General features: G+C 42.8%; 1 protein-coding gene across 12 annotated transcripts in view; it reads left to right on the forward strand.

Moving 5' to 3' along the window:
* Nucleotides 1-47: 47 nt before the first annotated feature.
* Nucleotides 48-22,786, forward strand: part of SMG6 (SMG6 nonsense mediated mRNA decay factor) — a 201,507-nt gene continuing 178,768 nt past the window's right edge. For 3 of the 12 annotated variants that reach the window (XM_055576926.1, XM_055576928.1, XM_055576929.1), the window contains exons 1-8: nucleotides 49-254; nucleotides 2,409-4,143; nucleotides 4,686-4,878; nucleotides 5,455-5,565; nucleotides 8,740-8,846; nucleotides 9,079-9,157; nucleotides 16,436-16,546; nucleotides 16,927-17,139. In XM_055576926.1, coding sequence (XP_055432901.1) covers nucleotides 167-254; nucleotides 2,409-4,143; nucleotides 4,686-4,878; nucleotides 5,455-5,565; nucleotides 8,740-8,846; nucleotides 9,079-9,157; nucleotides 16,436-16,546; nucleotides 16,927-17,139 — 2,637 coding nt within the window. In that variant the 5' untranslated portion in view covers nucleotides 49-166. Of the gene's footprint in view, nucleotides 255-332; nucleotides 514-2,408; nucleotides 4,144-4,484; nucleotides 4,489-4,685; nucleotides 4,879-5,454; nucleotides 5,566-6,466; nucleotides 6,616-7,351; nucleotides 7,723-8,739; nucleotides 8,847-9,078; nucleotides 9,158-16,435; nucleotides 16,547-16,926; nucleotides 17,140-22,786 lie in introns of those variants that run through there. The other 9 variants (XM_055576925.1, XM_055576930.1, XM_055576927.1 and 6 more) reach the window with 9 other exon arrangements.

Consider the following 22,786-nt stretch of genomic DNA (forward strand, 5'->3'; position numbering starts at 1 on the left):
CTTTCCTCCCTGTGCGGCCACCGTCGTTTGGGGAGGAGAGCGGGAGGGGGCGGGGAAAAGGGTGGGAGGTGGGTGAGCGCGCGCGCGCGCCGCCCGGCCGTCGTGGTTTCCTGGCTGCGCGCGCGGCGCTGGCGGAGTAGCTGCAGCTGTAGCAGCAGCCGCGAAGATGGCGGAGGGGTTGGAGCGTGTCCGGATCTCCGCGTCGGAGCTGCGAGGGATCCTGGCCACTCTGGGTCCACAGGCCGGGAGCAGAGGTGAGTCGCGCCGCCCAGCTGCTGGGCCGGGCCTGCCCGCCCCGCCTCCCTCCCCTCCTCTGCCTCCTCCCCGCTCGGTCCGCGGCGCTCCCGAGCCCCCGCCCCTTCCCCCAACAGTGGGGGCGGGGGCCGAGGGCGGGGCGGGCCCTCTCCTCCCTACCAGCCTGAGAGCCGGTGCGGGGTCGGGCTCCGCCGCCTCCGGCCCCTCCGGGAGAGCTTAGACCGGCTTCCTGTTTCTGCCCCGTTTCTCACGGCGAAGGTGACTTGTTCCCCATTGCCCCGGCCCTCTCACACCAGCCCGTGGGTTCCCAGCTGTTGGGGGAAGCGACAAGGAGTTGGGTGCCGGGGTCTGGGGGAGGAGGCCCCCCGGAGTGTATGGTTCCCTGAGGAGTCAGCCGCAGGCCTGCCTCGTCTTATTTCCCCTTGGAGAGAAGGGGCTGGAGACTTGGAGAAGAAAAGGTTCAACAGCTTGGGATTTCCTTGCTGAACTTTTTCCCGCAAGGCAGGCTTCTGAAGGCTGCGCCACCGGAGGGATCCAGGACCTCAGAGAGCTGATTGTACTCTGGTTCGGCCTTGTCATGTGTGGGAGCAGTTTTTTTTTTTTTTTTTAAATCAGAGAGAATGTCTAACTTGCAAGTTAAAGCCTCCAGCCACACCGGGAAAACACAGGGGAAGATTCTAGTGTCTCACCTCTCCTTGGTTAGTCAGAGGAGTTCGTTTAGGAATGGTAGTTCTGTTTCTGCAGGCTTATGGCCGAAGTTTGTGAAATTGATTTTCTTTGGCCATCTGAATTGGATTATTCGGGTTTTCTCTCGCCTCTCTGGAAAGTGGTAGTGGTTCTTCTCTGTCCCCCACCCCCTCCCCACAGCTTACAAAGGCTGCTGAGGGTGAGTTATTCTGGAGTTAAACTGCTTTACCTTTATTCAAAGTGAATGAAGCAGTCTTTTAAACTTTGAAAAATACTGAAGCGGTATCTTAAACTTCAGGGTTTTGGGGGGGGTTTGTTTTTTTTTTTTTCAGTTTTGTTACACCCATGGGTGTAAATATTGGAGCATGTGACCCCTGTTATGAGCTTGTTTGCACTGGTGTTAACAGAACAATACTAGAATTTTCTATAGCATTCCATTTTGAGTACTCTGTTATCTCACTAAGTCCTGTTTCTTCCCTCACTGAACAGTTTAGTGGCTATTTACACTTGACTGTCCCCTTAACAGCTAAAGGTAACTGATCAGAAAATTGATACTTGCTTATCTGTCATTCTGCAAGTTCCTGGAGCCTGGAGAGTGGTTTCTGAAGTCCAGTTTTCTTCTTGAGTGCCCCAGTCCTTGGTGTTTTGAGAGCATGTCACAATACTTCCATCATCCTCCAGGGAAAGCTCCCTAATGGAACTTTTTCCTTCTCATATTCCATCATCATAGTAGCAGTTAGTCTCAGTATTCTAATGATGATAGTCTGAGTAGTGTTTCCTTGAAATGACTCTACTGGCTGCTGTTAGAGAGTTAGTGAGCATGAGTGGAGATGAAGAATGTGAAAGGAACTGCTTCCTGTTTGCTTCAACTGGAGGTATGCGATTGGGTAGTTGAAAGCCTCAAGAAGAGGATTGTCCTGGCCAAGTTCAGTGACTGGAGTTGCAAACTTTTTCTCCAGAGATATCCAGAACTGTGGATTGTTATATACATACCCTTCATTTTCTCTCTCTTCCCCCATTAGTATGTTAAAAGGACTCAACCACCCCATAAAAAATGTTAGAGGCAGAAGAGACCACAATGGAGCTGAGAGCTCTATAGTAGAAAAAAAAGTCCAATGTAGAACTGGTCAGAGATCTTTTATTCTGACAGTGATGAGGTAGTTTAGGGTCTTGTGGATCTGAGTATGGTTTGGGTAAAAATCAAAAGAATATGATTTTTTTCGCCCTTATTTCCCTAACTCAAGTGTAGGTCGCTCCAATATAGTTAAGTTTTTAGTTTTGCCAGATGCTGAACAAATATCTTAAACCTAGTAGAATTTCCATTTCTGCAGAAAGTTGCTTCCTTGTCCATCAATATGAACACTTGAATGTGTAATTCTTGCTTTACTTTTAGTGACAGTTTTTTTCTTCTTCTTCCCCTTTATTCTTCCACCTTTTCCTCCCCAACACTCTCTCCAACATGGCAGAAAACATGAAGGAGCCCAGGCAGCGAAAAGATAACAGGCGTCCAGATCTGGAAATCTATAAGCCTGGTCTTTCCCGACTAAGAAACAGACCTAAAATCAAGGAACCCTCTGGGAGTGACGAATCGAAGATTGAAGTTGTTAATGACAGAGATTCTTCTGCTGTTGGAAATTGTACCCAGCTCATTAAAGATGTCTGCAAAGACAACCCACAGCAAAATGGTCCTGTAGACTCAGAAAATATTCGGGCACAGGAGTCCTTTCCTGGGACCGTTGGACAAGAGGATCGAAGCCTAAGAATTATTAAGAGAACAAAGAAACCAGACATGCAGATCTATCAGCCTGGAAGGCGTTTGCAGACTGTTACCAAAGAAGCCACCAGCCGGGTGGAAGAGGAAGAAATCCTCAACCAGGTAGAGCAACTGAGGGTAGAGGAAGATGAGTGTAGGGGAAATGTGAAAGAGGAGGTGGTGAACAGGCCAGACAGAGAGGAGGCTGAAAAGAGCCTAAGTGGTGACAGAGTAAGGGCTGCAAAGGGAGAAAAAGGAAAGAGGGTAGAAAGGGGGGAGGGGGTGAAGAAAGCGAACGAAGACTCAGCTCAGGGGAAGCCGGGTTCTGCCAAGCGCTACTCCCGCTCAGACAAACGCAGGAACCGCTACCGCACTTGCAGCACCAGCTCGGCCGGCAGCAACAACAGCGCCGAGGGGGCTGGCCTGACTGACAGTGGAAGTCGCCGCCGCCGCCAGGATCGGACCAAGGAGAGGCCCCGACTGAAGAAGCAGGTGTCTATGTCCTCAACCGACTCCTTGGATGAGGACAGAATTGATGAGCCCGATGGACCACGGAGGAGCTCAGAGAGGAAGAAACATTCAGAAAGAAGCTGGTCTGGCCGAGGGGAGGGAGAGCAGAAAAGCAATGGTAAAGAAAATCGAGGTACTCTTCGAGTTACTTTTGATGCAGAAACCATGAACAAAGATTGCCCAGTGGTGAGGTCGGCCAGGGAAGAGGTGGATAGGTTAAAGCCAGACAAAGGCTCGAGCGGTGGGGGCAAAGGCTCTGAGAAGCCGGAGTCCAAAAACCTTAGACAGGAGCTTCGGGGTCGCGGCCGGGGCATTCTCATTCTCCCCGCCCACACCACCCTGTCAGTCAGTTCAGCCGGTTCTCCAGAGTCCACGCCTTTGGGACCTCGGCTTTTATTTGGAACTGGTAGCAAGGGATCTCGGAGTTGGGGCCGGGGAGGCACCACTCGACGATTGTGGGACCCAAACAATCCTGAACAGAAACCCGCTCTAAAGAGCCAGACGCCACAGCTTCATTTCTTGGACACTGATGATGAAGTCAGCCCTACCTCTTGGGGTGACTCACGCCAGGCCCAAGCCTCTTACTATAAGTTTCAGAACTCCGACAACCCCTATTATTACCCCCGGGCACCAGGCCCTGCCTCCCAGTATCCTTACACAGGCTATAGCCCTCTGCAGTACCCGGTGGGCCCTACAAACGGTGTGTACCCAGCGCCTTACTACCCAGGCTACCCAGCTCCATCAGGACAGTATGTGTGTAGCCCTCTCCCTGCCAGCACCATGAGTCCTGAGGAGGTGGAACAGCACATGAGGAACATGCAGCAACAGGAACTGCACCGGCTCCTCCGGGTGGCTGACAACCAAGAACTACAACTCAGCAACCTGCTCTCCAGGGACCGCATCAGTCCTGAGGGCCTGGAGAAGATGGCTCAGCTCAGGTATTGAGAGGGGAGGGATCCCTATCCTGGCTAAAGGGGAGTAGGAATAAGCTGGAGGTGTACAGGGCCCCATAGCTGAGGAAGGGAGAAGCCTTTCAGGTAAACTCCCGGGTGTTACCTCCCTTTCATATTAATTTTTGTAAGGGAAGGGAAGTTAGAACGGAGCAGAAAAATTTGTTTCTAGTCCTAGAAATGATTGTGCTTCCCACTTTTTAAGAAGAAAAAAATCTTTTAAGAGAGCATGGACTCTGGATATGGAAAAGGAAAGACTTTCTAAAGTGCCAAGAAATAAACAGCATGTACCCTGTTACTTTGGCTGTTAAATTCAGGTAGAGGTACATGGGGAAGAACTACTTTCCTAGACAACTTGTCTTTAGAATGACATTCTGCTGTGCAGAATGGAAGCTAGAGTGAGAGCTATACCTGGTGGCGTTCTGGATTTCCTGCTAAGGAAGGTGTGTGATTTTCAGGGACCTCAGGTCTTGGGTCTAGCCTTCCCTGTGGTATATTTGGAGCTAGAAGTTGCATGTATTTTATTCCAGAGCTGAACTGCTGCAGCTATATGAGCGCTGTATTCTATTAGATATTGAGTTCTCTGATAATCAGAATGTGGATCAGATCCTGTGGAAGAATGCTTTCTATCAGGTGATTGAGAAGTTCAGGCAGCTTCTCAAGGATCCGAATGTTGAGAACCCAGAACAGATTCGGAACAGACTTTTGGAGCTCTTGGATGAGGTAAACCATCATCTTTATGCCCTCAGGATAAAGGCTTCAGCATCCTTTAGCTGTGATGAGTTTTTACCACCCGAAATACTATGTTTTATAATAGAACATTGACGACAAACTTTATGCTCTTTTCTTGAGTTTAGGCCTACCCTACCTCTGTTGCTTCCTTGACACTATAACTTAACCGATAGGTGGAGTTAGTTTTGAGCTTGGAAGCTTTCTGAATGTCTTACCTGGAGTGTGTGTTCATGTGTGTGTGTGTTTTTGACTGCACCTTGCAGCATGTGGGCTCTTAGTTCCCTGACCAGGGATCAAACCCATGCCCCTGCAGTGGAAGCTCAGTCTTAACCACTGGACTGCCAGGCAAGTCCCTGTGTATGTTTTCATATCTTTAAAACCACAGAAAGGCTTATGCTATCAATTTGTCTTGGGTTTAGTTGGTGGCCACTAAATACTGCACATACCTCCCTTAACATCTGCTGGCTGAACAATAGCAGAACTGTGAAAGGGTTACTTGCCCCAGTTTCTGGGTAGAATGAATCAGAACGGGCTGATTTGGCTGATTCTTATTTTTTCTCTTTATAGGGTAGTGACTTCTTTGATAGTTTGCTTCAGAAGCTGCAGGTCACTTATAAGTTCAAACTGGAGGACTACATGGACGGTCTTGCCATTCGCAGCAAGCCATTACGAAAGACAGTAAGCCAGCTTCTTTATCTTTAATTTATTCATTCACTTAGTAAGCACTTATTTAGTGTTAGTTCATTGGAAGTACTGATGCTGAGGCTGAAACTCCAATACTTTGGCCACCTCATGCGAAGAGTTGACTCCTTGGAAAAGACCCTGATGCTGGGAGGGATTGGGGGCAGGAGGAGAAGGGGACGACAGAGGATGAGATGGTTGGATGGCACCACCGACTCGATGCACATGAGTTTGGGTGAACTCCGGGAGTTGGTGATGGACAGGGAGGCCTGGCATGCTGCAATTCATGGGGTCGCAAAGAGTCAGACACGACTGAGTGACTGAACTGAACTGAACTGAATGTGCTCGTCACTGTGCTGGGTGTTGAGGAAACAAGAATGAAAGACGAGTGTTCCCCCACTCGTCTGTGGGGGAACGGATGAGTTAAAGCAACAGTTATAATGTAATGTCATAAATACTGTAGTAGTGGTATGTATAGAGTGTAGAGGGCATTGGGTCTGCTGTAGACTGATGGGGGGGTCAAAGAAGGTTTCTTAGTGACTGTCAGGTTGAGTTTTGAAACATGACTAGGAGTGGAAGGGGCAGTTTAGACACAGGGCACAGTGAGAGGACCACACCTTGTTGGGAAAGTAGAAGTCAGCATGCTGATGTCTGTACTGTGGGTTGGGCTGTTGGAGGAGGTAAAGTTAATGAAGTAGGAAGGGATGGATCATAAACTCTTAGGTGTCATGCTGAAGATTTTGGGTTTTTTTCCTGAAAGGAGTGAGGAGCTATTGATTGATTTTCAGCAAATGGATGGCATAGATATGTTCTTGGGAATCACTCAGCAATTAGATGAGTTTGGGCAAGAGTGGAGGTAGGAGAGTTGGGTGTGGGCGTGAACTGAGGTAGAGGAAGTGGAGGTGAAGAGGAGACAGATTGGAAGACTGTAGGGAGCAGCATTGAATTGCCGGCTGGTTCAGCGTGAATGTCGAGATCGGAGGCGTGAGGAGGAGTCCAGATCCTCCCCACATTGTCTGTCCTAGAAGAGAGGCTGCGAAGGAGGAGGTTAGTTCTGTTTTGAATCAGCTTGAGTAGAGGAGCTGGATATGAACAAATGAATGTTTTGGTCTGTCTGGAGCTCAGGAGAAAGAGCTGGAGTGGTGATAGAGATTCAGAAGTTGTCAATGTATAGGTGATAGTTGAAACGACCACCTATAAAGTTGGAAAAGTAGGAGAGCCAGCCTGAGAGCAGGGAGTCAGATTTTAGGGTGGTGGTGGGTAAAATGGTCAAGTGCTATAAAAACCCTCACATGTCATAATTGCTGAAAAGTATCGGTTGGGTTGGATGACCTTATCACGAGTTTTGTTACTTGGAGAGGATGGAAACCAGATCGAAGTGAATGAGAAGTAGGGTAGCAGATACAATGAGAGGGTAGCCTAGGCTGTTCTTGTAAGAAGGCTGTGAAGGCAAGGAGGGAAGGGAAGTTAGTAGTTAAAAGACATAGTGTCAAGAGAAGTTTGCTTTTAAGCTTGGAGAGACTTTAGTGTAAATGTATGTTGAGAGGAAAGGGCCAACGGAGAGTAAGAGGTCAATTCATTAGAGAAACAAGTGTGATTTATGGAGCAGAGGCTTCCTCTTGCCTTTCTGCTCCTTCTGATCAGTTGCCATGCAGAAGCTGTATTACTAATCAACAAGTACTTGTTGAGTCCCTCCTACGCACCAGGTGCCATTCTAGGCACACGTAATTCAGCCTGGAACAAGAACGCTGTGGTCCCAGCTCTCAGAGTTTAGTTTGATTAGGGATGAGTACAGGTGTTGAATTAGTATGCAGGTGTATTGACTTTTGCAAAGGGTGTTGTGGGGCTGTGGTATAGGTGTAAAGGGGCCTAGCGGATCATAGAGGCCCGAGGAAGTCATGGTTAAGCGAAGGCTGAAGACCCAAGATGTTAGCCAGGTGAAGTGTTAGTTGCTCAGTCTTGTCCGACTCTTTGCGACCCCATGGACTGTAGCCCACCAGGCTCCTCTGCCCATGGAATTCTCCAGGCAAGAGTGCTCGAGTGGGTAGCCGTTCCCTTCTCCAAGGAATCTTCCCAACCCAGGGATTGAACCCCACATCTCCTGCATTGGCAGGCTGATTATTTACTGCTGAGCCACCACGGAAGCTCCTAACAGTATGTTGTAACAGCATATACATGTTATGAAGCGATGTTCCTTAAGAAGGCTTTTTTGTTGAGCTCATGTCTTAGGGTAGTTCAAGTTTTACTCTCATCTTCTCATTGAGAGACAGATGCCAAGCCCATCAGTGAGAAAACATACATGTAGTATTCCCAGGCCTGAATGTTGTGGGTGTTTGGTAAAGGGTAACTTACTGTTTTAGGGAATTATTGCTGCTGCTACTAAGTCGCTTCAGTCTTGTCCGACTCTGTGCAACCCCATAGACTGCAGCCCACCAGGCTCCGCCGTCCCTGGGATTCTCCAGGCAAGAGCAGTGGAGTGGGTTGCCACTGCCCTCTCCATTGTGTGAAAGTGAAAAGTGAAAGTGAAGTCCCTCAGTCGCGTCCGACTCGTAGCGACCCCATGGACTGCAGCCTACCAGGCTCCTCCATCCATGGTATTTTCCAGGCAAGAGTACTGGAGTGGCTTGCCATTGCCTTCTCCATAGGGAATTATTATTGTCCTGCAAAGGAGATGGAGTATAGTAACACAATACAGTTGTATTGTTTGAGGAGAGAAAGATGATGGAAGGATGGAAAGGAAAGAACAAACAACAGTTTTAATACTCTATTTGTATATCACTGTGCATGGCTTGTGGAATCACAGTTCCCCAACCAGGGATCATACCCAGGCCCACAGCAGTGAATGTGCTAAGTCTTAATCACTGGACTGCCAGGGAAATCCCTGTATATCACTTTATAATTCATAAAGTATTTTTACACATTTTCCCTCCAGTTTCCCTGTGAGATAGGTATTTTTATATTCCGATGGAGAAGCTGAGTCCCAGAGACTTAGTTGAGGTTACCCAGCTACTACAAAGACAGGCAGAATGTTTTTTCCATTTGACTGGACTTTGTTGAGGATTGCTGGTCCCTTATTAATGTTGCTTTGTGATTTTGACCCTCTCCCTGTCCTTTGGGGTTGAAGTTAGAGTTTCTTGGGTAGATGCTGCTAACTGGTCATTTCTCCTGAAGGTAAAATATGCCTTGATCAGTGCCCAGCGATGTATGATTTGCCAAGGAGATATTGCCAGGTATCGGGAGCAAGCCAACGACACGGCAAATTATGGGAAGGCACGCAGGTACTGTTGCCTCTTGTTCGTTACTCCTCTTCCCTGTGTGGCTTTAACCTAGGCCCTGTTGAGAGCAGTGGCCCACCTGAGCTGCGTCCTGTACATACGTCCTACAGGTGCTCCCATAGGCCTCATGCTTTACCACTCGAGGGTTACAGCTTAAGTAGTAAGGGCTATCTGGTGATAAATTGGGAAAGTGTTAATACAGAAACATTTTTTAAAAATTGTTTTTCTGTTCTAGTTGGTACCTGAAGGCCCAGCATATTGCTCCGAAGAATGGGCGCCCTTATAACCAGTTGGCTCTGCTGGCTGTGTATACGGTAAGAAATTTTGGATGGGGCAGTATTTTGCAGGCAATATGTAAGATATATGGATTTTGATAGCATCAACTCCTGGAACTAGAACTCATCTGAACACCCAACCCAAAGTATACCTGCTTCTGTCTGCCATTCTCACACTCCTTTTGTTAACTGTTGCTTTCAGAGGTAAGCTGTGAGGGACTTTTCACTTCAGTTGAATCCACTTTCACTACATGTAAGTTCCCAGGGGAATGCTTATGTGGCAGCCAAACATTACTCTCTGTTTTTGACCAAGGTTTCTGCTCTGAATCTTGTCTTGTTTCCCTTCCCTAGGTTGAACTAGGTTACTCATCTCTAGAAGGAAAGGAAGGCTCCCTTTATGTCTCCCCTTTAAGGTCCTCAACTAACCCTAAGTATATCCTTCCTTTTCCCAGATCATCACCTTATTCATCTGAGCTTTTCACCTTAGGAGTCTTTTTAGCAGAAGCGAAATAAATACCAAATCATACCTGTCTAATCTTGCTGAACTCCTCTAAATGTGGCCTCTCACAGTGAGCCTTGGGATCTGACAGAGCCCCTAGTAAGGAAACTGACTTTGTCAAGGGGGAAGGGGCCAATTGCAGGTACCAAAGGTTTAAATACAAGGAGCAGTTAATGTGTTCATTGGCAGGGAGAGTTTTCTTAACGCTGTAAAATTCATTGCCCACATAAACAGCATTTGAATTGATATTTTTATCCTTTATTCCACAAAAATAAAAAATTCCTAACACTTTAATTATGGATTGACATTGTTAATAAGGAACGGGGTTTAAGGATACACTTCTTGTGGAATCTATGAATTTCTCTCTCTCTGCTTTCTACCTCTGTCCTATTCTCTTTTTGATATGTGTTGAGATTTTTTTCGCCCCTCTCTGTGGCTTTTTCTCTCCCCTTTAGTCTTATTTGTTAACTAGAAAATATAAAAAAAAAATTTCCCCTCAATGGCTTTAAAAAAATTGTGATAAAATTCATGTAAGAAAATTAACCATTAATTACAGTCTGTACCTAGGAGTGAGATTGCTGGATCAAATGGTAATTCTGTGTTTCACTTTTTGAGAATCTGCCAAGCTGTTTCTTACAGTGATTGCAGCATTTTATATTTCTGCCAGCGGTGTAGGAGAGTTCCAGTTTCTTCATGTTCTTGCTGATGTTTATTACTTTTCATTGCTTTGAGTTTGACCAACCTAGTGGGTATGAAGTGATATCTCATTGTGGTTCCCTCCTCCCCACCTGGGGACTGTTTTTTGTTCTTCTTTAGTATATTTTTAAAATTTTTTGGTCAGTTTTAGGTTTATGGAAAAATTGAGCAGAAAGTACAGAGAGTTCCCGTATACTTCTTCAACTCCCAGTTTTCCCTATTATTAACATCTTTCATTAGTATATTACATTAGGTATAGTGAGCCACTGCAGGTACATTTATTAATACTAAAGTCCACAGCTTACACTTGGGTTCACGTTTGTTCTTGTACACTCTGTGAGTTTGAACAAATGTATCCATGTGTCCACCAGGATCACAGAATGTTTTCAGTGCCCTAAAAATAATAACCCTGTGCTTCACCATTCACCCCTTTATCCTTCTTCCCTCCCCCAGGCCTCTGTCAATCACTGATATTTTTTACTGTCTCTCTAGTTTTGACTTTTCCAGAATGTCATATAGTTGGAACCATCCTGTATGTAGCCTTTTCATGTTGGCTTCTTTCATTTAGCACTTAGAGGTATTTTTGTGACTTGATAGCTCTTTTTGTTTATTGATGAGTAGTATTCCAGTGGACCACCAGGGAAGTTCCTGTTGTTGAGTTTTTAGAGCTCATATATTTTGGATACCAGTCCTTTATCAGATATGTGTTTTACAAATATTTTCTCTCAATCTGTAGTTTTTATCTTCTTAGTGTTTCTCACAGAGCAGAAGTTTTAAAATCAATGAAATCTAAGAACTTCATCAACTTTTTTTTTAATGGATTGTGCTTTCAGTGTTGTATCTAAGAAGGCATGGCTAAACACATGTTACCTAGATTTTCTTCTCTGTTATCTCCTAGGAGTTGTAGAGTTTTACATTTTGCATGTAACTCTGTAGTCCATTTAGAGTTAATTTCTGTGAAAGGTGTAATGTCTGTGTGTAGATTCATGGTTTTGCATGTGGGTGTCCAGTTGTTTTCAACACTATTTGCTGAAAAAACTCTGCTTTCTCCTTTAAACTGCCTTTGCTCCTTTGTCAGAAATCAACTGACTGTATTTGTGAAGGTGTGTTTCTGGGTTCTCTATTCCGTTTCATTGATCTACTTGTTTATTCTCTGGCCAGTTCCACACTGTCTTGATTACTATAGCTAGCTTTATAGCAAATCTGGTAGTCAGGTAGTGTCAGTATTGTGTAGGCTACCCTGGATTTTTTTTTTTTTTGCCTTTTCACGTAAACTTTATTATCAGTTTGTGTGAAGTGGTAGCTCACATTTGATTTGCACTTCCCTAATGTTTAATGATATTTAGCATCTTAGTAAAGTAATGCTTAAAATTCTCCAAGCCAGGCTTCAGCAATATGTGAACCGTGAACTTCCTGATGTTCAAGCTGGTTTTAGAAAAGGCAGAGGAAGCAGAGATCAAATTGCCAACATCGGCTGGATCATGGAAAAAGCAAGAGAGTTCCAGAAAAACATCGATTTCTGCGTTATTGACTATGCCAAAGCCTTTGACTGTGTGGATCACAATAAACTGTGGAAAATTCTGAAAGAGATGGGAATACCAGACCACCTGATCTGCCTCTTGAGAAATTTGTATGCAGGTCAGGAAGCAACAGTTAGAACTGGACATGGAACAACAGACTGGTTCCAAATAGGAAAAGGAGTACGTCAAGGCTGTATATTGTCACCCTGCTTATTTAACTTATATGCAGAGTACATCATGAGAAACGCTGGACTGGAAGAAACACAAGCTGGAATCAAGATTGCCGGGAGAAATATCAATAACCTCAGATATGCAGATGACACCACCCTTATGGCAGAAAGTGAAGAGGAACTCAAAAGCCTCTTGATGAAGGTGAAAGTCGAGAGTGAAAAAGTTGGCTTAAAGCTCAACATTCAGAAAACGAAGATCATGGCATCCGGTCCCATCACTTCATGGGAAATAGATGGGGAAACAGTGGAAACAGTGTCAGACTTTATTTTTCTGGGCTCCAAAATCACTGCAGATGGTGACTGCAGCCATGAAATTAAAAGACGCTTACTCCTTGGAAGGAAAGTTATGACCAACCTAGATAGCATATTGAAAAGCAGAGACATTACTTTGCCAACAAAGGTTCGTCTAGTCAAGGCTATGGTTTTTCCTGTGGTCATGTATGGATGTGAGAGTTGGACTGTGAAGAAGGCTGAGTGCCGAAGAATTGATGCTTTTGAACTGTGGTGTTGGAGAAGACTCTTGAGAGTCCCTTGGACTGCAAGGAGATCCAACCAGTCCATTCTGAAGGAGATCAGCCCTGGGATTTCTTTGGAAGGAATGCTGCTAAAGCTGAAACTCCAGTACTTTGGCCACCTCATGCGAAGAGTTGACTCATTGGAAAAGACTCTGATGCTGGGAGGGATTGGGGGCAGGAGGAGAAGGGGACGACAGAGGATGAGATGGCTGGATGGCATCACTGACTCGATGGACGTGAGTCTGAGTGAAGTCCAGGAGTTGGTGATGGACAGGGAGGCCTGGCGTGCTGCGGTTCATGGGGTCGCAAAGAGTCGGACACGACTGAGTGACTGATCTGATCTGATCTGATCATATGCTTATTAGTCTGTTCAAGTCCTTTACCCATTTTTTTTAAATCAAGAAAATAAAAAAAATTCTTTTAACTTACTTAGTTTTTAATTCAAGAATAATTGCTTTACAGAGTTTTGTTTACTGTCAAACCTCAGCAAAAATTTTAACTGTAATCACACAGAAAGCAAAATTTGCCATCTTTAAAAGCATAATGTTTCAGTAGTGTTGAGTACATTGACGTTGTTGTACAGTTAATCTCCAGAACTCTTTTCATCTTACAGAACTGAAACTCTCTACCCATTAAACAGCAACTCTCTGTTCTCCCCTCCCTCTGGCCATTGGTAACCACCTTTCTTCTTTCTGTCTCTGTGAATTTGTGTACTCTAGTTACCGAATATACATGGAATCAAAAAGTATCTGTCTTTTTGTGACCGGCTTATTTCCCTTAGCATTAAATCCTCAAGGTTCATCCATATTACAGCTCATGTCAGTTTTCTCCTTAAGGCTGAGTGATATTCAGTTGTGTATATATCATATGTTGTTTTTCATTTCATTTCTCAATGGACATGTCTACCTTTGACCATTGTGAATAATACCACTACGAATATGAGTGTACAAATACCTCTTCAAGACCCTGCTTTCTGTTCTTTTGGGCATATACTTAGAAGTGGAGTTGTTGGATCATGTGGTAATCTGGCAATAGCATTTTCAGTTTTCTGAAGAATCCCCATACCAACAGCTGTACCACTTTATAGTCCCACAAGGATGCCAGTTTATCTGCATCCTTGCTAAAGCACACTATTTTTTGTTGTGTGTGTGTGTCTTTGAATAGTAGCCAACGTAATTGCTTTCAGAGCTGTATGGCATTGTGGTTTTGACTTGCATTTCCCTAATGAGTACTGGTTTTTTTATGTTCTTGTTGGCCATCTGCGTATCTTCTTTGGAGAAAAGTCTGTTCAAATCCTTTGCATATTTTTAAACTGAGTTGTCTCTTTGATTGTTGAGTTGTAGCAATTCTTTACATAGTCTGACCTTAATCAGATATGTGATTTATAAATATTTTCTCCCATTTTATGGGTTGTGTTCTCACTCTCTTGATAGTGCCCTTTCGGCAAAGTTTTTAATTTTGATAAAGTGTGGTTTATCTATTTTTACTTTTGTTGCTTGCGGTTTGATGTCATAGCTAAGAAATGCTTAACCAAATTAAAAGTTAAGGTTTCTTATTTATTTAAACGAAAATGCAGAAATCTTTTTTTTTTATAGTTTTAATTCCTCTGTTTAGGTTACTGATCCATTTTTGGTTAATTTATGGTGTGAAGTAAGGGTCTAATTTATTCTTTTGCATGTGGCAATCTAATTCCCTTAGCATCATTTGTTGAGATTATTCTTTCCCCATTAAATAGTCTTAATACTTTTAAAAGTCAGTTGATGTATGATAAATTTACTTCTGGACTCTCAATTCTCTCTCTTGTGTGAGTACTATGTTGTTTTAATTACTGTAGCTTTGTGGTAAGTTTTTAGATTGGGGTATGTGAGTCTTCCAACTTTGTTCTTTTTCAACATTGTTTGGTTGTCTGGGGTGTTTTGGAAAGCCATATAGATTTTAGGATCAGCTTTTTCTTTTCTGCCAAAAGAGTCACTGTGATTTTGGTAAGGATTGCATTGACTCTTTAGAGGGCTTTGAGGTCTATTTATATCCTTACAGCACTAAGTCTTTTGCTGCAAAAACACAGGATATTTTCCGTTTATTTAGGTCTTCTTTGATTTCTTTCAGAAATGTTTTGTCATTTTCAGTTTAAAAGTTTTGCATTTCCTTGGTTAAATTTATTCCTAAGGTATAAATAAGGTATGTTGTTATTTTTGATGCTATTATGAATTATTTCCTAATTTCTTTTTCAGATTGTTCATTACTAATATACATAAATACAACTGATTTTTGAGTATTAATCTTGTGTCTTCCCTCAGTGGTTTGTTGCCACACAAATTAAATTGCTATGTGTGTTTTTCATGGACCTCTGACCTAAGTTAGTACTCTTGGCAAGTTCTTTTCCTCTGTCCCGCTTTTTCTTTCTCTGTCTTAACCCAATTAATTGTCTTTTAACATGACTTTCTCAACTTTTCTGTAACTTTTCCTTCAGTGGATCTCAAGTATTTGCTGAGAACACGCTGTGCAGGTTTTGCTAGGTAATTGGATATGGTTTCTGTCCTGAAAAAAAACCATTGAGAATACAAATGTGTACAGACAACAATACAAATTGCACTTGATAGCATATGATGCAACTGATTGTTGGAGACATAATTTTCTATGCCACTAAGAAGGAAAAATGTGAGCTAAAGTAAGATGATGGTAGATATTGATTGTGAGTTGTATCTTGATTTCAGAGATGTTAAAATATGAAAAAAATGATTGTGGGACTGATCAATTACTGTAAAATCACGGGAGTGGCATAATTAGAATAACATTAAAGATAGCTTTCATTTAACTGACTGAAACCATGTATCAGATATTCCGTTAAATGTATAATTATGTGAATTTTATTCTTTTCAGGAGCCATATATGTTGGTGAATATCTTCATTTTACAGATAAGGAAATTTTTCTAGGTTGACTTTCTTAGGCTTATACCTAATTGGTGGCAGGACCAAATTCACACTCAGGCAGTTGAGCTTAGAATGTGTATCTTTAACCATGTTAGATGATTGCAAGGGGGGACTTTTAAAGAGTAAGTAAGTGCTGGGGAGAGAAGGAAATAGTAGTCTAGGTACATTTCGAGACAGGGAAAGGGTAAAGACGTATATGATAGAAAGATAGAAGGGCTTTTGATTTTCTTTCCTTCTAACCCTCTCCCTTTGATTTCCTTATTAATTGGTTGTAAAATTGGACTTGAAGTGTTTATTTGCTGAATGCATTGAGCCATAGTTTCCTTTCCTCAGTAGAGTCAGTACCTTGTAGTGCAAACATGAACTTAGGAGCCAGGGAGGCCTTGGTTCAAATACTAGCTTCTCAGAGGTTTGGCTTTGAGACCTTATTGGCCAAGTTATATAATAATCTTCCTGAACTCCTGTCTCCTCATCGTTAAAATGGGAATAATAATGTCTACGGGGCAGTTTCCTTGGGTTTGGAAATACTGTTTCTGAAGTGCTCATCATTTGCCTCACAGTTATGCTTAATCAGTGATATTGCCATTGTTATTTATAATTTAAATATGATAATAATTAGTACATGCTGACCATTTTCTTTCTCTGAAGAGAAAATGTAATTGCTTTCATATTTTGTGAGGCTTTTTATTCTTTTCCCCCCGCTTCTGAGTGTGTGGCTTAAGAGTAGCTCACATGTTAGACATAGTCCTGGGTGAGAGGAGAGCTCTGTTGTCATCACCGGGGCTTCTCCTATGGATAGCTTTCTCATTTTCTTGTTGGAATTCCTCACAGCTTGGGAGGGATGGTAGGGTTTCCTGGGTTGGCTGACTCAGGCTGGAGTCTGGAAGAGAACTGGTTGACTCAGTGTCTCTGACCTCTTTCTGCAGAGGAGGAAGCTGGATGCTGTCTATTATTATATGCGCAGTTTAGCTGCCAGCAACCCTATCCTGACTGCCAAGGAGAGTCTCATGAGCTTGTTTGAAGAGACCAAACGGAAGGTGAGTAGGGATGCAGGCAAAATCATTTCTTCCTAGAAGAATGCATTTCTGTTACTGTTTCTGTGTCCTTTAGGAAATGACTAATAGTGTCCTCAAGGGGTGCCATTGGTCTGTGCTATAGAGTCAGTCTCTGTGCAGAGCCAAACTCATCTGTAGGAGAGCACTCCAGGAGGGCCTTTGGGTGTACGTGTTCCACAGCATATGGTTTACAGAATAAGTAGCTTTTATGAGACAAAACAGATGATACTCTGTACTTTGGAACTATGGCTAAGTCTTTACTTTTTACAGTTCTTAGCGAACAAGCTCAGGTGAGATGAGCACTTCTCTTTATTGGCTGAATACCAGGAGAGTCTGAGCTTACATGTTTATATGTCATACAGGCGGAACAGATGGAAAAGAAGCAACACGAAGAATTGGAGCTGAGCCCTGACCAGTGGCGGAAAGGGAAGAAATCCACTTTTCGGCATGTAGGAGATGACACCACTCGCCTGGAGATCTGGATTCATCCATCCCATCCCCGGTCCTCCCAGGGCACAGAGTCTGGGAAGGATTCTGAGCAGGAGAATGGGCTGGGCAGCCTAAGCCCCAGTGATGTAAGTTCCTAGGAGCGATGTCATGAGCACGACTAGCTGAGTAGGCGTGAGAGCCTGGTGCATGGCGCCACGGAGCCCTGCGCAGACGTTTCCCATTCATCTCAGGGAGTCAGACCACTTCAGGCTCCCTGATGTTCTATACGTGTTCTCCACCTACATTTCCTTTATCTTTACTATGTGCTTCCCTCTTTCACCACTGTGTGGCACTACAGAATTTAGTAAAAGTTTTTCTAGATGAAGATGAATTTAGGATTAAAAGTTTTTTGCTGCCCTGGGTTCGTAGTCATCAGTATGATGCTTTAGGATTCTGGGTGGGAAATTTGAAACTAGGGAGAGGGCACAGTAGTTGGAAAATTGCAGAAGGCGGGTTTATCATGCCCTGAGAGCAAAACTTATACAGTGGATGGCGAGATGAGCTGGGACCAGGTCTTGAAAGGTCATACAATAAGTAGTTTGACCTTTTACCCAGAAAGTCATAGGGAGCCATTGAGTGCTTTAAATAGGGAAATGTCAGGTGTGCATTTTAGAAATAGAACTCGGGATGTTTTGTGGAAAGTTTGCAGAAGAATAAGACTAGAAATAAGGAGAGTAGAAGGGTGCAACAGTAATCCAAGTGAGATGTGAGAAGGAACTGAACCAGGAAATGGCTTTGGAGATGGGGAAAAGTGAACAGAGTATATTAATGAGGTTGAATCCAAAGGGCTTAATTGGGCATGGGAGCTGAGGGAAGTAGCACTTAGGTTTCTGTCTTGAGAACTAGGTGAACTGGTCCATTCCCTGAGATAGAGAATAAAGGTGGAATCGGTTTTAAGAAAAATATGATGAGTTTAGTTTTGGACATGTTGGAATTTCTGTAGGACATTGACGTGCAGATACTTAGAGACTATCAAATATCTGAAACTCGAGAGTGATTTGGGCCAGAGGTGAAGATACTTGAAGGCATCCTCTTATAGATGATACTGAAGTCATGAGAGAGAGTTGATTCAGCTACTCAAGGAAGGGACATAATGATAAATAGGTTGAAGACCTATGAAAGAAAGGAGGTAAATGGCAGGAAAATGTCCTTGCAAATGATGAGAAAGGAGTAGGATTCAGAGCACAGGTGAGGGGGATAGCGGAAAAAAAAGATGAGAGATCTGTCTTTCTTGTGCTTGAGGGAAAAGAGGAGTGGATAATTGGGGGTGCAGGTAAGATCGTGAGTATTGTAGGAGGAAGGTGAAGGATGGCCTTTTCATGTTGTCTATTTCCTCTTTGAAGTTGGAGGGTTGGTTGTCTGCTAAGAATGAGTCAAAGGTGGTGGGATAGGAGGACTCATCCTTCAGGGTTTAATTTAGAATTCCCTTTATCTTCCTCTGTCTTTGGTCTTCAGCTCTTTTCTGGATGACTTGGGAAGAAGACATTGCTTATAAACGAAACTACCAGCTTCCTGTGTGCCATGGTGTGCATGGGGCCCCAGGATGTGAGGGTGCTTCAGAGGGGTTGCTGCTGTGGCAGAATCCTCACTGCTGCCGCTTCTGTTTGGATGGTACCACCTCAGACTGGAAGTCTGCTTGAATGGGAGACAAACTGTTCTATGGGATTAGCTCCACTGTGTGTCTTTAAAATGAAAGCAACAGTGACAGTTTGAGAAAGTATTTTATGGCATTTTTTAGGGCGTATCCCTCATTAAAGTTATAATTAATGTTTTATAGATCTCTGTCTTCCATTAGGGGTTTTATTTATTTTTTTAAGTAATATGTTTGTAAGTTCATATTTTTATTCTTTTTTTATTAAATTATTATTATTTTTTAATTGTAGTATAGTTGACTTACAATGCCATATTTGTTTTTGGTGTACAGCAGAGTGATTCGGTTATACGTTTTATATATATATATATATATATATTTTTTTTTTTTTTTCTTTTTCATATTCTTTTCCATTATGGTTTCTTATAGGATATTGAATATAGTTCCCTGTGTTATACAGTTACATCTTGTTATTTGTCCATTCTATAAGCATTTGATTTTGCTACCTCTAAACTCTGAATCCATCCCTCCCTTACCCCATTCCTCCCTTGGCAACCACAACTCTGTTCTCTGTCTGTGAGTTTGTTTCTATTTCATAGTTAAGTTCATTTGTGTCATATTTTAAATTCCACATGTGAGTGATATCATATGTTATTTTTCTTTCTCTTTCTGACTCATCTCACTTAGTATGATAAGTTCTAGGTCCATCCATGTTGCTGCAATGGCATTAGTTCATTCCTTTTTTGGCTGAGTGCTATTCCCTCACACACACACACACACACACACACACACACACACACACACACACTCTCTCACATCTTCTTTATCCATTCATCTGTCAGCGGACTTATAGGTTGTTTCCATGTCTTGCTGTTGTAAACAGGGCTGCTGTGAACATTGGGTTGCATCTATCTTTTCAAATTAGAGTTTGTCTGGATATGTGCCCAGGAATGGGATTGCTGGATCATATGGCATGTGTTTTTATTCTACATGCATCTAAGAGAGGCATTTTCAGCTACACCTTGGAGCCATTACATTTTATTATATTTAGTACATTTTTAATTATGCAAGTAATATATTAATGTATTTTTAGTAAAAATTTCAAATAATTACATATATATGCAGAGTAAAATGTGGTAATTTGTTTTCTGAACTATTGGTGAAGCTCTTTGTATGTTTTCAGCCTCCGCATCATCCTGGAGTAATCATTTCCCTTAATTTCTTTTAAAGTTACATCTTTGGGTTTGGGCTCTTAGTTCTGTACTACCAGCACAGGAGGAAGAAGCCTGCAGTTTCATAGCTCTCTGTCCAGCTAGGAAACCACACTGCCTTTTTTGACATTTTTCTCAGGCCCAGGTCATCTTCCCATATCCTTTTCTTTCATATAGCAGGCCTCAAGAACTCAGTTCACTCTCTGTTCCCCGGAACAGGAACATACATTGGATGAGAAGTGAGAGTTTATTCACAGACATTTGAGTAATTAGGCTTTGGAGATGCAGAGATTAAAATAACCAAAGATGATTTCTAGCCTTAAGGAGCACTCTGTCATGTGGGGAAGATAGAAACATAAATATTTGATTATATTATAATGCGATGTGCTGTGATAAAGGCAAGCATGAGAGGCTATGGGAACAGGAATTAAAGGCACCTAAGGGGCACGGTTAAGGAAGGCTAGACTGAGGAGGCAATTTGCAGCTGAAGGATGATGTCAGGGCATTTCTACTCTTGAGGCATGAAGGCTTAGGGAGCTGCAAGTCATTCAGTGTGGCTGGAGGCTAGAATGTGAGCAGTGCTCTTGCTGGAGATGTGAGTCATCCTTTACCCCTTCTTTTTCAGTTAATACCAAGGGCTATTACTCTGCCTCCTAAACATAATTTTAATCCATCTACTTTTCTCTATTTCTACTACCACTGTCCTGGTCTAAGCTGTCATTCATCATTTCAGTAATCCACAGATGATTGAAAGAAGCCCTTAATGGTCTTCCCACATTTATTCCTGGTCCTCCTTAGGCCTTTCTTTTTAGATAGTAACCCAAATGAGCTTCCAGGTACACATTTCTGATCATGCCACTTCCCTCTTTGACAGTCCAGTTGTTTCTCTTTGCTCTTAGAATCAGGTCCAAACTCCTTAAAATAGTTTACTGGGCCCTGCAAGATTGGCCTCTGCTACTTCTAACCTTATCTTTTACCTCTCCACTGCCCCCACCCCCCACTTTGTTCTTGTCCTTTGGCTATACTGGCTCCTTCCTTGAAGGGCCCAGCTTCTTCTCTGGCCCTTGGCTATGACACATTGTCTTTGCCTGCAGTTCTGCTCTCTCTTAATCAGCTCCACTCTGACTCATCCTTAAATTCTCAGAGTAAATATCACTTCCCTTTTCCAGGGAAGCTTTTCCTGATCCCTGAGCCTGGCTGTTTCCGCTTTGTAATGCCATGTTTCTAATTAAGTAATTATTTATTTATTTTTGGCTCTGCTGGGTCTTTGTTGCTGTGCAGGCTTTTCTCTAGTTGCCGCAAGTGGTGGCTCCTCTGTAGTTGCAGAGTATTGCAGGCTTCTCATTGAGGTGGCTTCTTTTGTTGTGGAGCACAGACTTTAGGGCATGTGGGCTCAGTGATTTCAGTTCCTGTGCTCTAGAGCATAGGCTCAGTAGTTGTGGACCATAGGCTAAGTTGGCTCCTTGACCTGTGGGATCTTCCCGGACCAGGGTCGAACCCATGTTTCTTGCATTGGCAAGCAGTTTCTTTACCACTGAGCCACCAGGGAAGCCCTAATTAAGTAATTTTAGATGCAGTTTTTCTCTTGTTGGTTGAAGTCTGTTGTTAGATTCAAGCCTTTGTGAGAGTGGGGTCCATATTTGGTTGTTCATTGCCTTATCCCCAGTGCCTGCGTATAGAAGATTCTAAATAAATCTGAGTTGAGCATATAAAGGAGGGGAGGAAAAGTGAGGGATGAAACTGTAGAATTAGGAAGGGCCAGGTTCTTCATAAATATTGAGGAGTTTGAGTATCTAATATTAAGGACTTTAAGCAGGGGAATCACATAATCAGATTATATAATGATCACTCTTTTCAACACTTTTAATGTTGAAACAGATTTTTTTTTTAATTTATTTTTTGTTAATTTTTTTCTTTGTTTTTTAAAGGAAAAGTTTTGTGTTTTTTTTTTTAAATTGCAGAGATAACACCAATTCACTGAATCTAAGTCAAACAAAAACAAAGTTGAAAATGAGGGTCACTTGTTTTCTTGCCTTCAGAGGCACCACTATTAACTATTTGGAAGTTCTGTCAGACATTTTTCTAAACTTTTACAGGTGTGTGTGTATGTATACACACATACCTACAGACACATGAAATGTATTTTTAAACAAAAATGGGTTTATACTATATATAAATAACATACAGTTTGCTTTTCTGAATTACCCACTGGACATACATATAGTCACTTCTGCTATAAGGTAACACATGCGTTCCTAAAAATCACTGTGCTATGCAAAATTGCACGATAAAAACCACAGAGCTGACGGGGAAAATGGGGTTAGGAGAATAACACTCAAAAGCTTCCTCAGTGACATAGTTCAAAAAAGAGATAAGAACCTAATAAAACAGTTGTTGTGTTTTCTCCATGTTCATTGGTTAAGGAGTATGTAAATACTATGTTGAAGAAGACAAAGTTTACTTGTAGAAGTGGGTTTTGGAAGGATTGCCGCTTGTGAGTTATTGTGAAATGACGGAAGGAGAGTCACTTGAAATTGGACCTGCAGGTAGAACGCCAGATGGGCTTAGGCGTGGCTCACAATGGAAGCGCACGTGGTGAACTGCAGGAGCTGGTGAATGCTTGGTGGGTGTGTGTGTGTTTTGTGTATTCCTGTGCAGCTCCGTTCAGCTGGGTGGAGTTTTCTGTGTTTACCTGTTGTTTCTCTTGAACAAAACAAAAGTTTGTGTTAGGCTCACATTGTTCCCTAATAGGTTGATCATGATGGAACACATTTATGTCTTCAAAATAAGGGTTACAGCAGAACTGTGTTTCCACTTGCCCAAGAATATCTTTTTTTAGTACGTTCTTAGTATGGCTGTATGATATTTTATTATAAATGTGTATGCCATGTATTTATCTGTGTAATTTAAATATTTGCTTGTGTTTTACTT

This window comes from Bubalus kerabau, chromosome 4 (assembly GCF_029407905.1).
Source record: "Bubalus kerabau isolate K-KA32 ecotype Philippines breed swamp buffalo chromosome 4, PCC_UOA_SB_1v2, whole genome shotgun sequence".
Taxonomy (NCBI): Eukaryota; Metazoa; Chordata; class Mammalia; order Artiodactyla; family Bovidae; genus Bubalus; species Bubalus kerabau.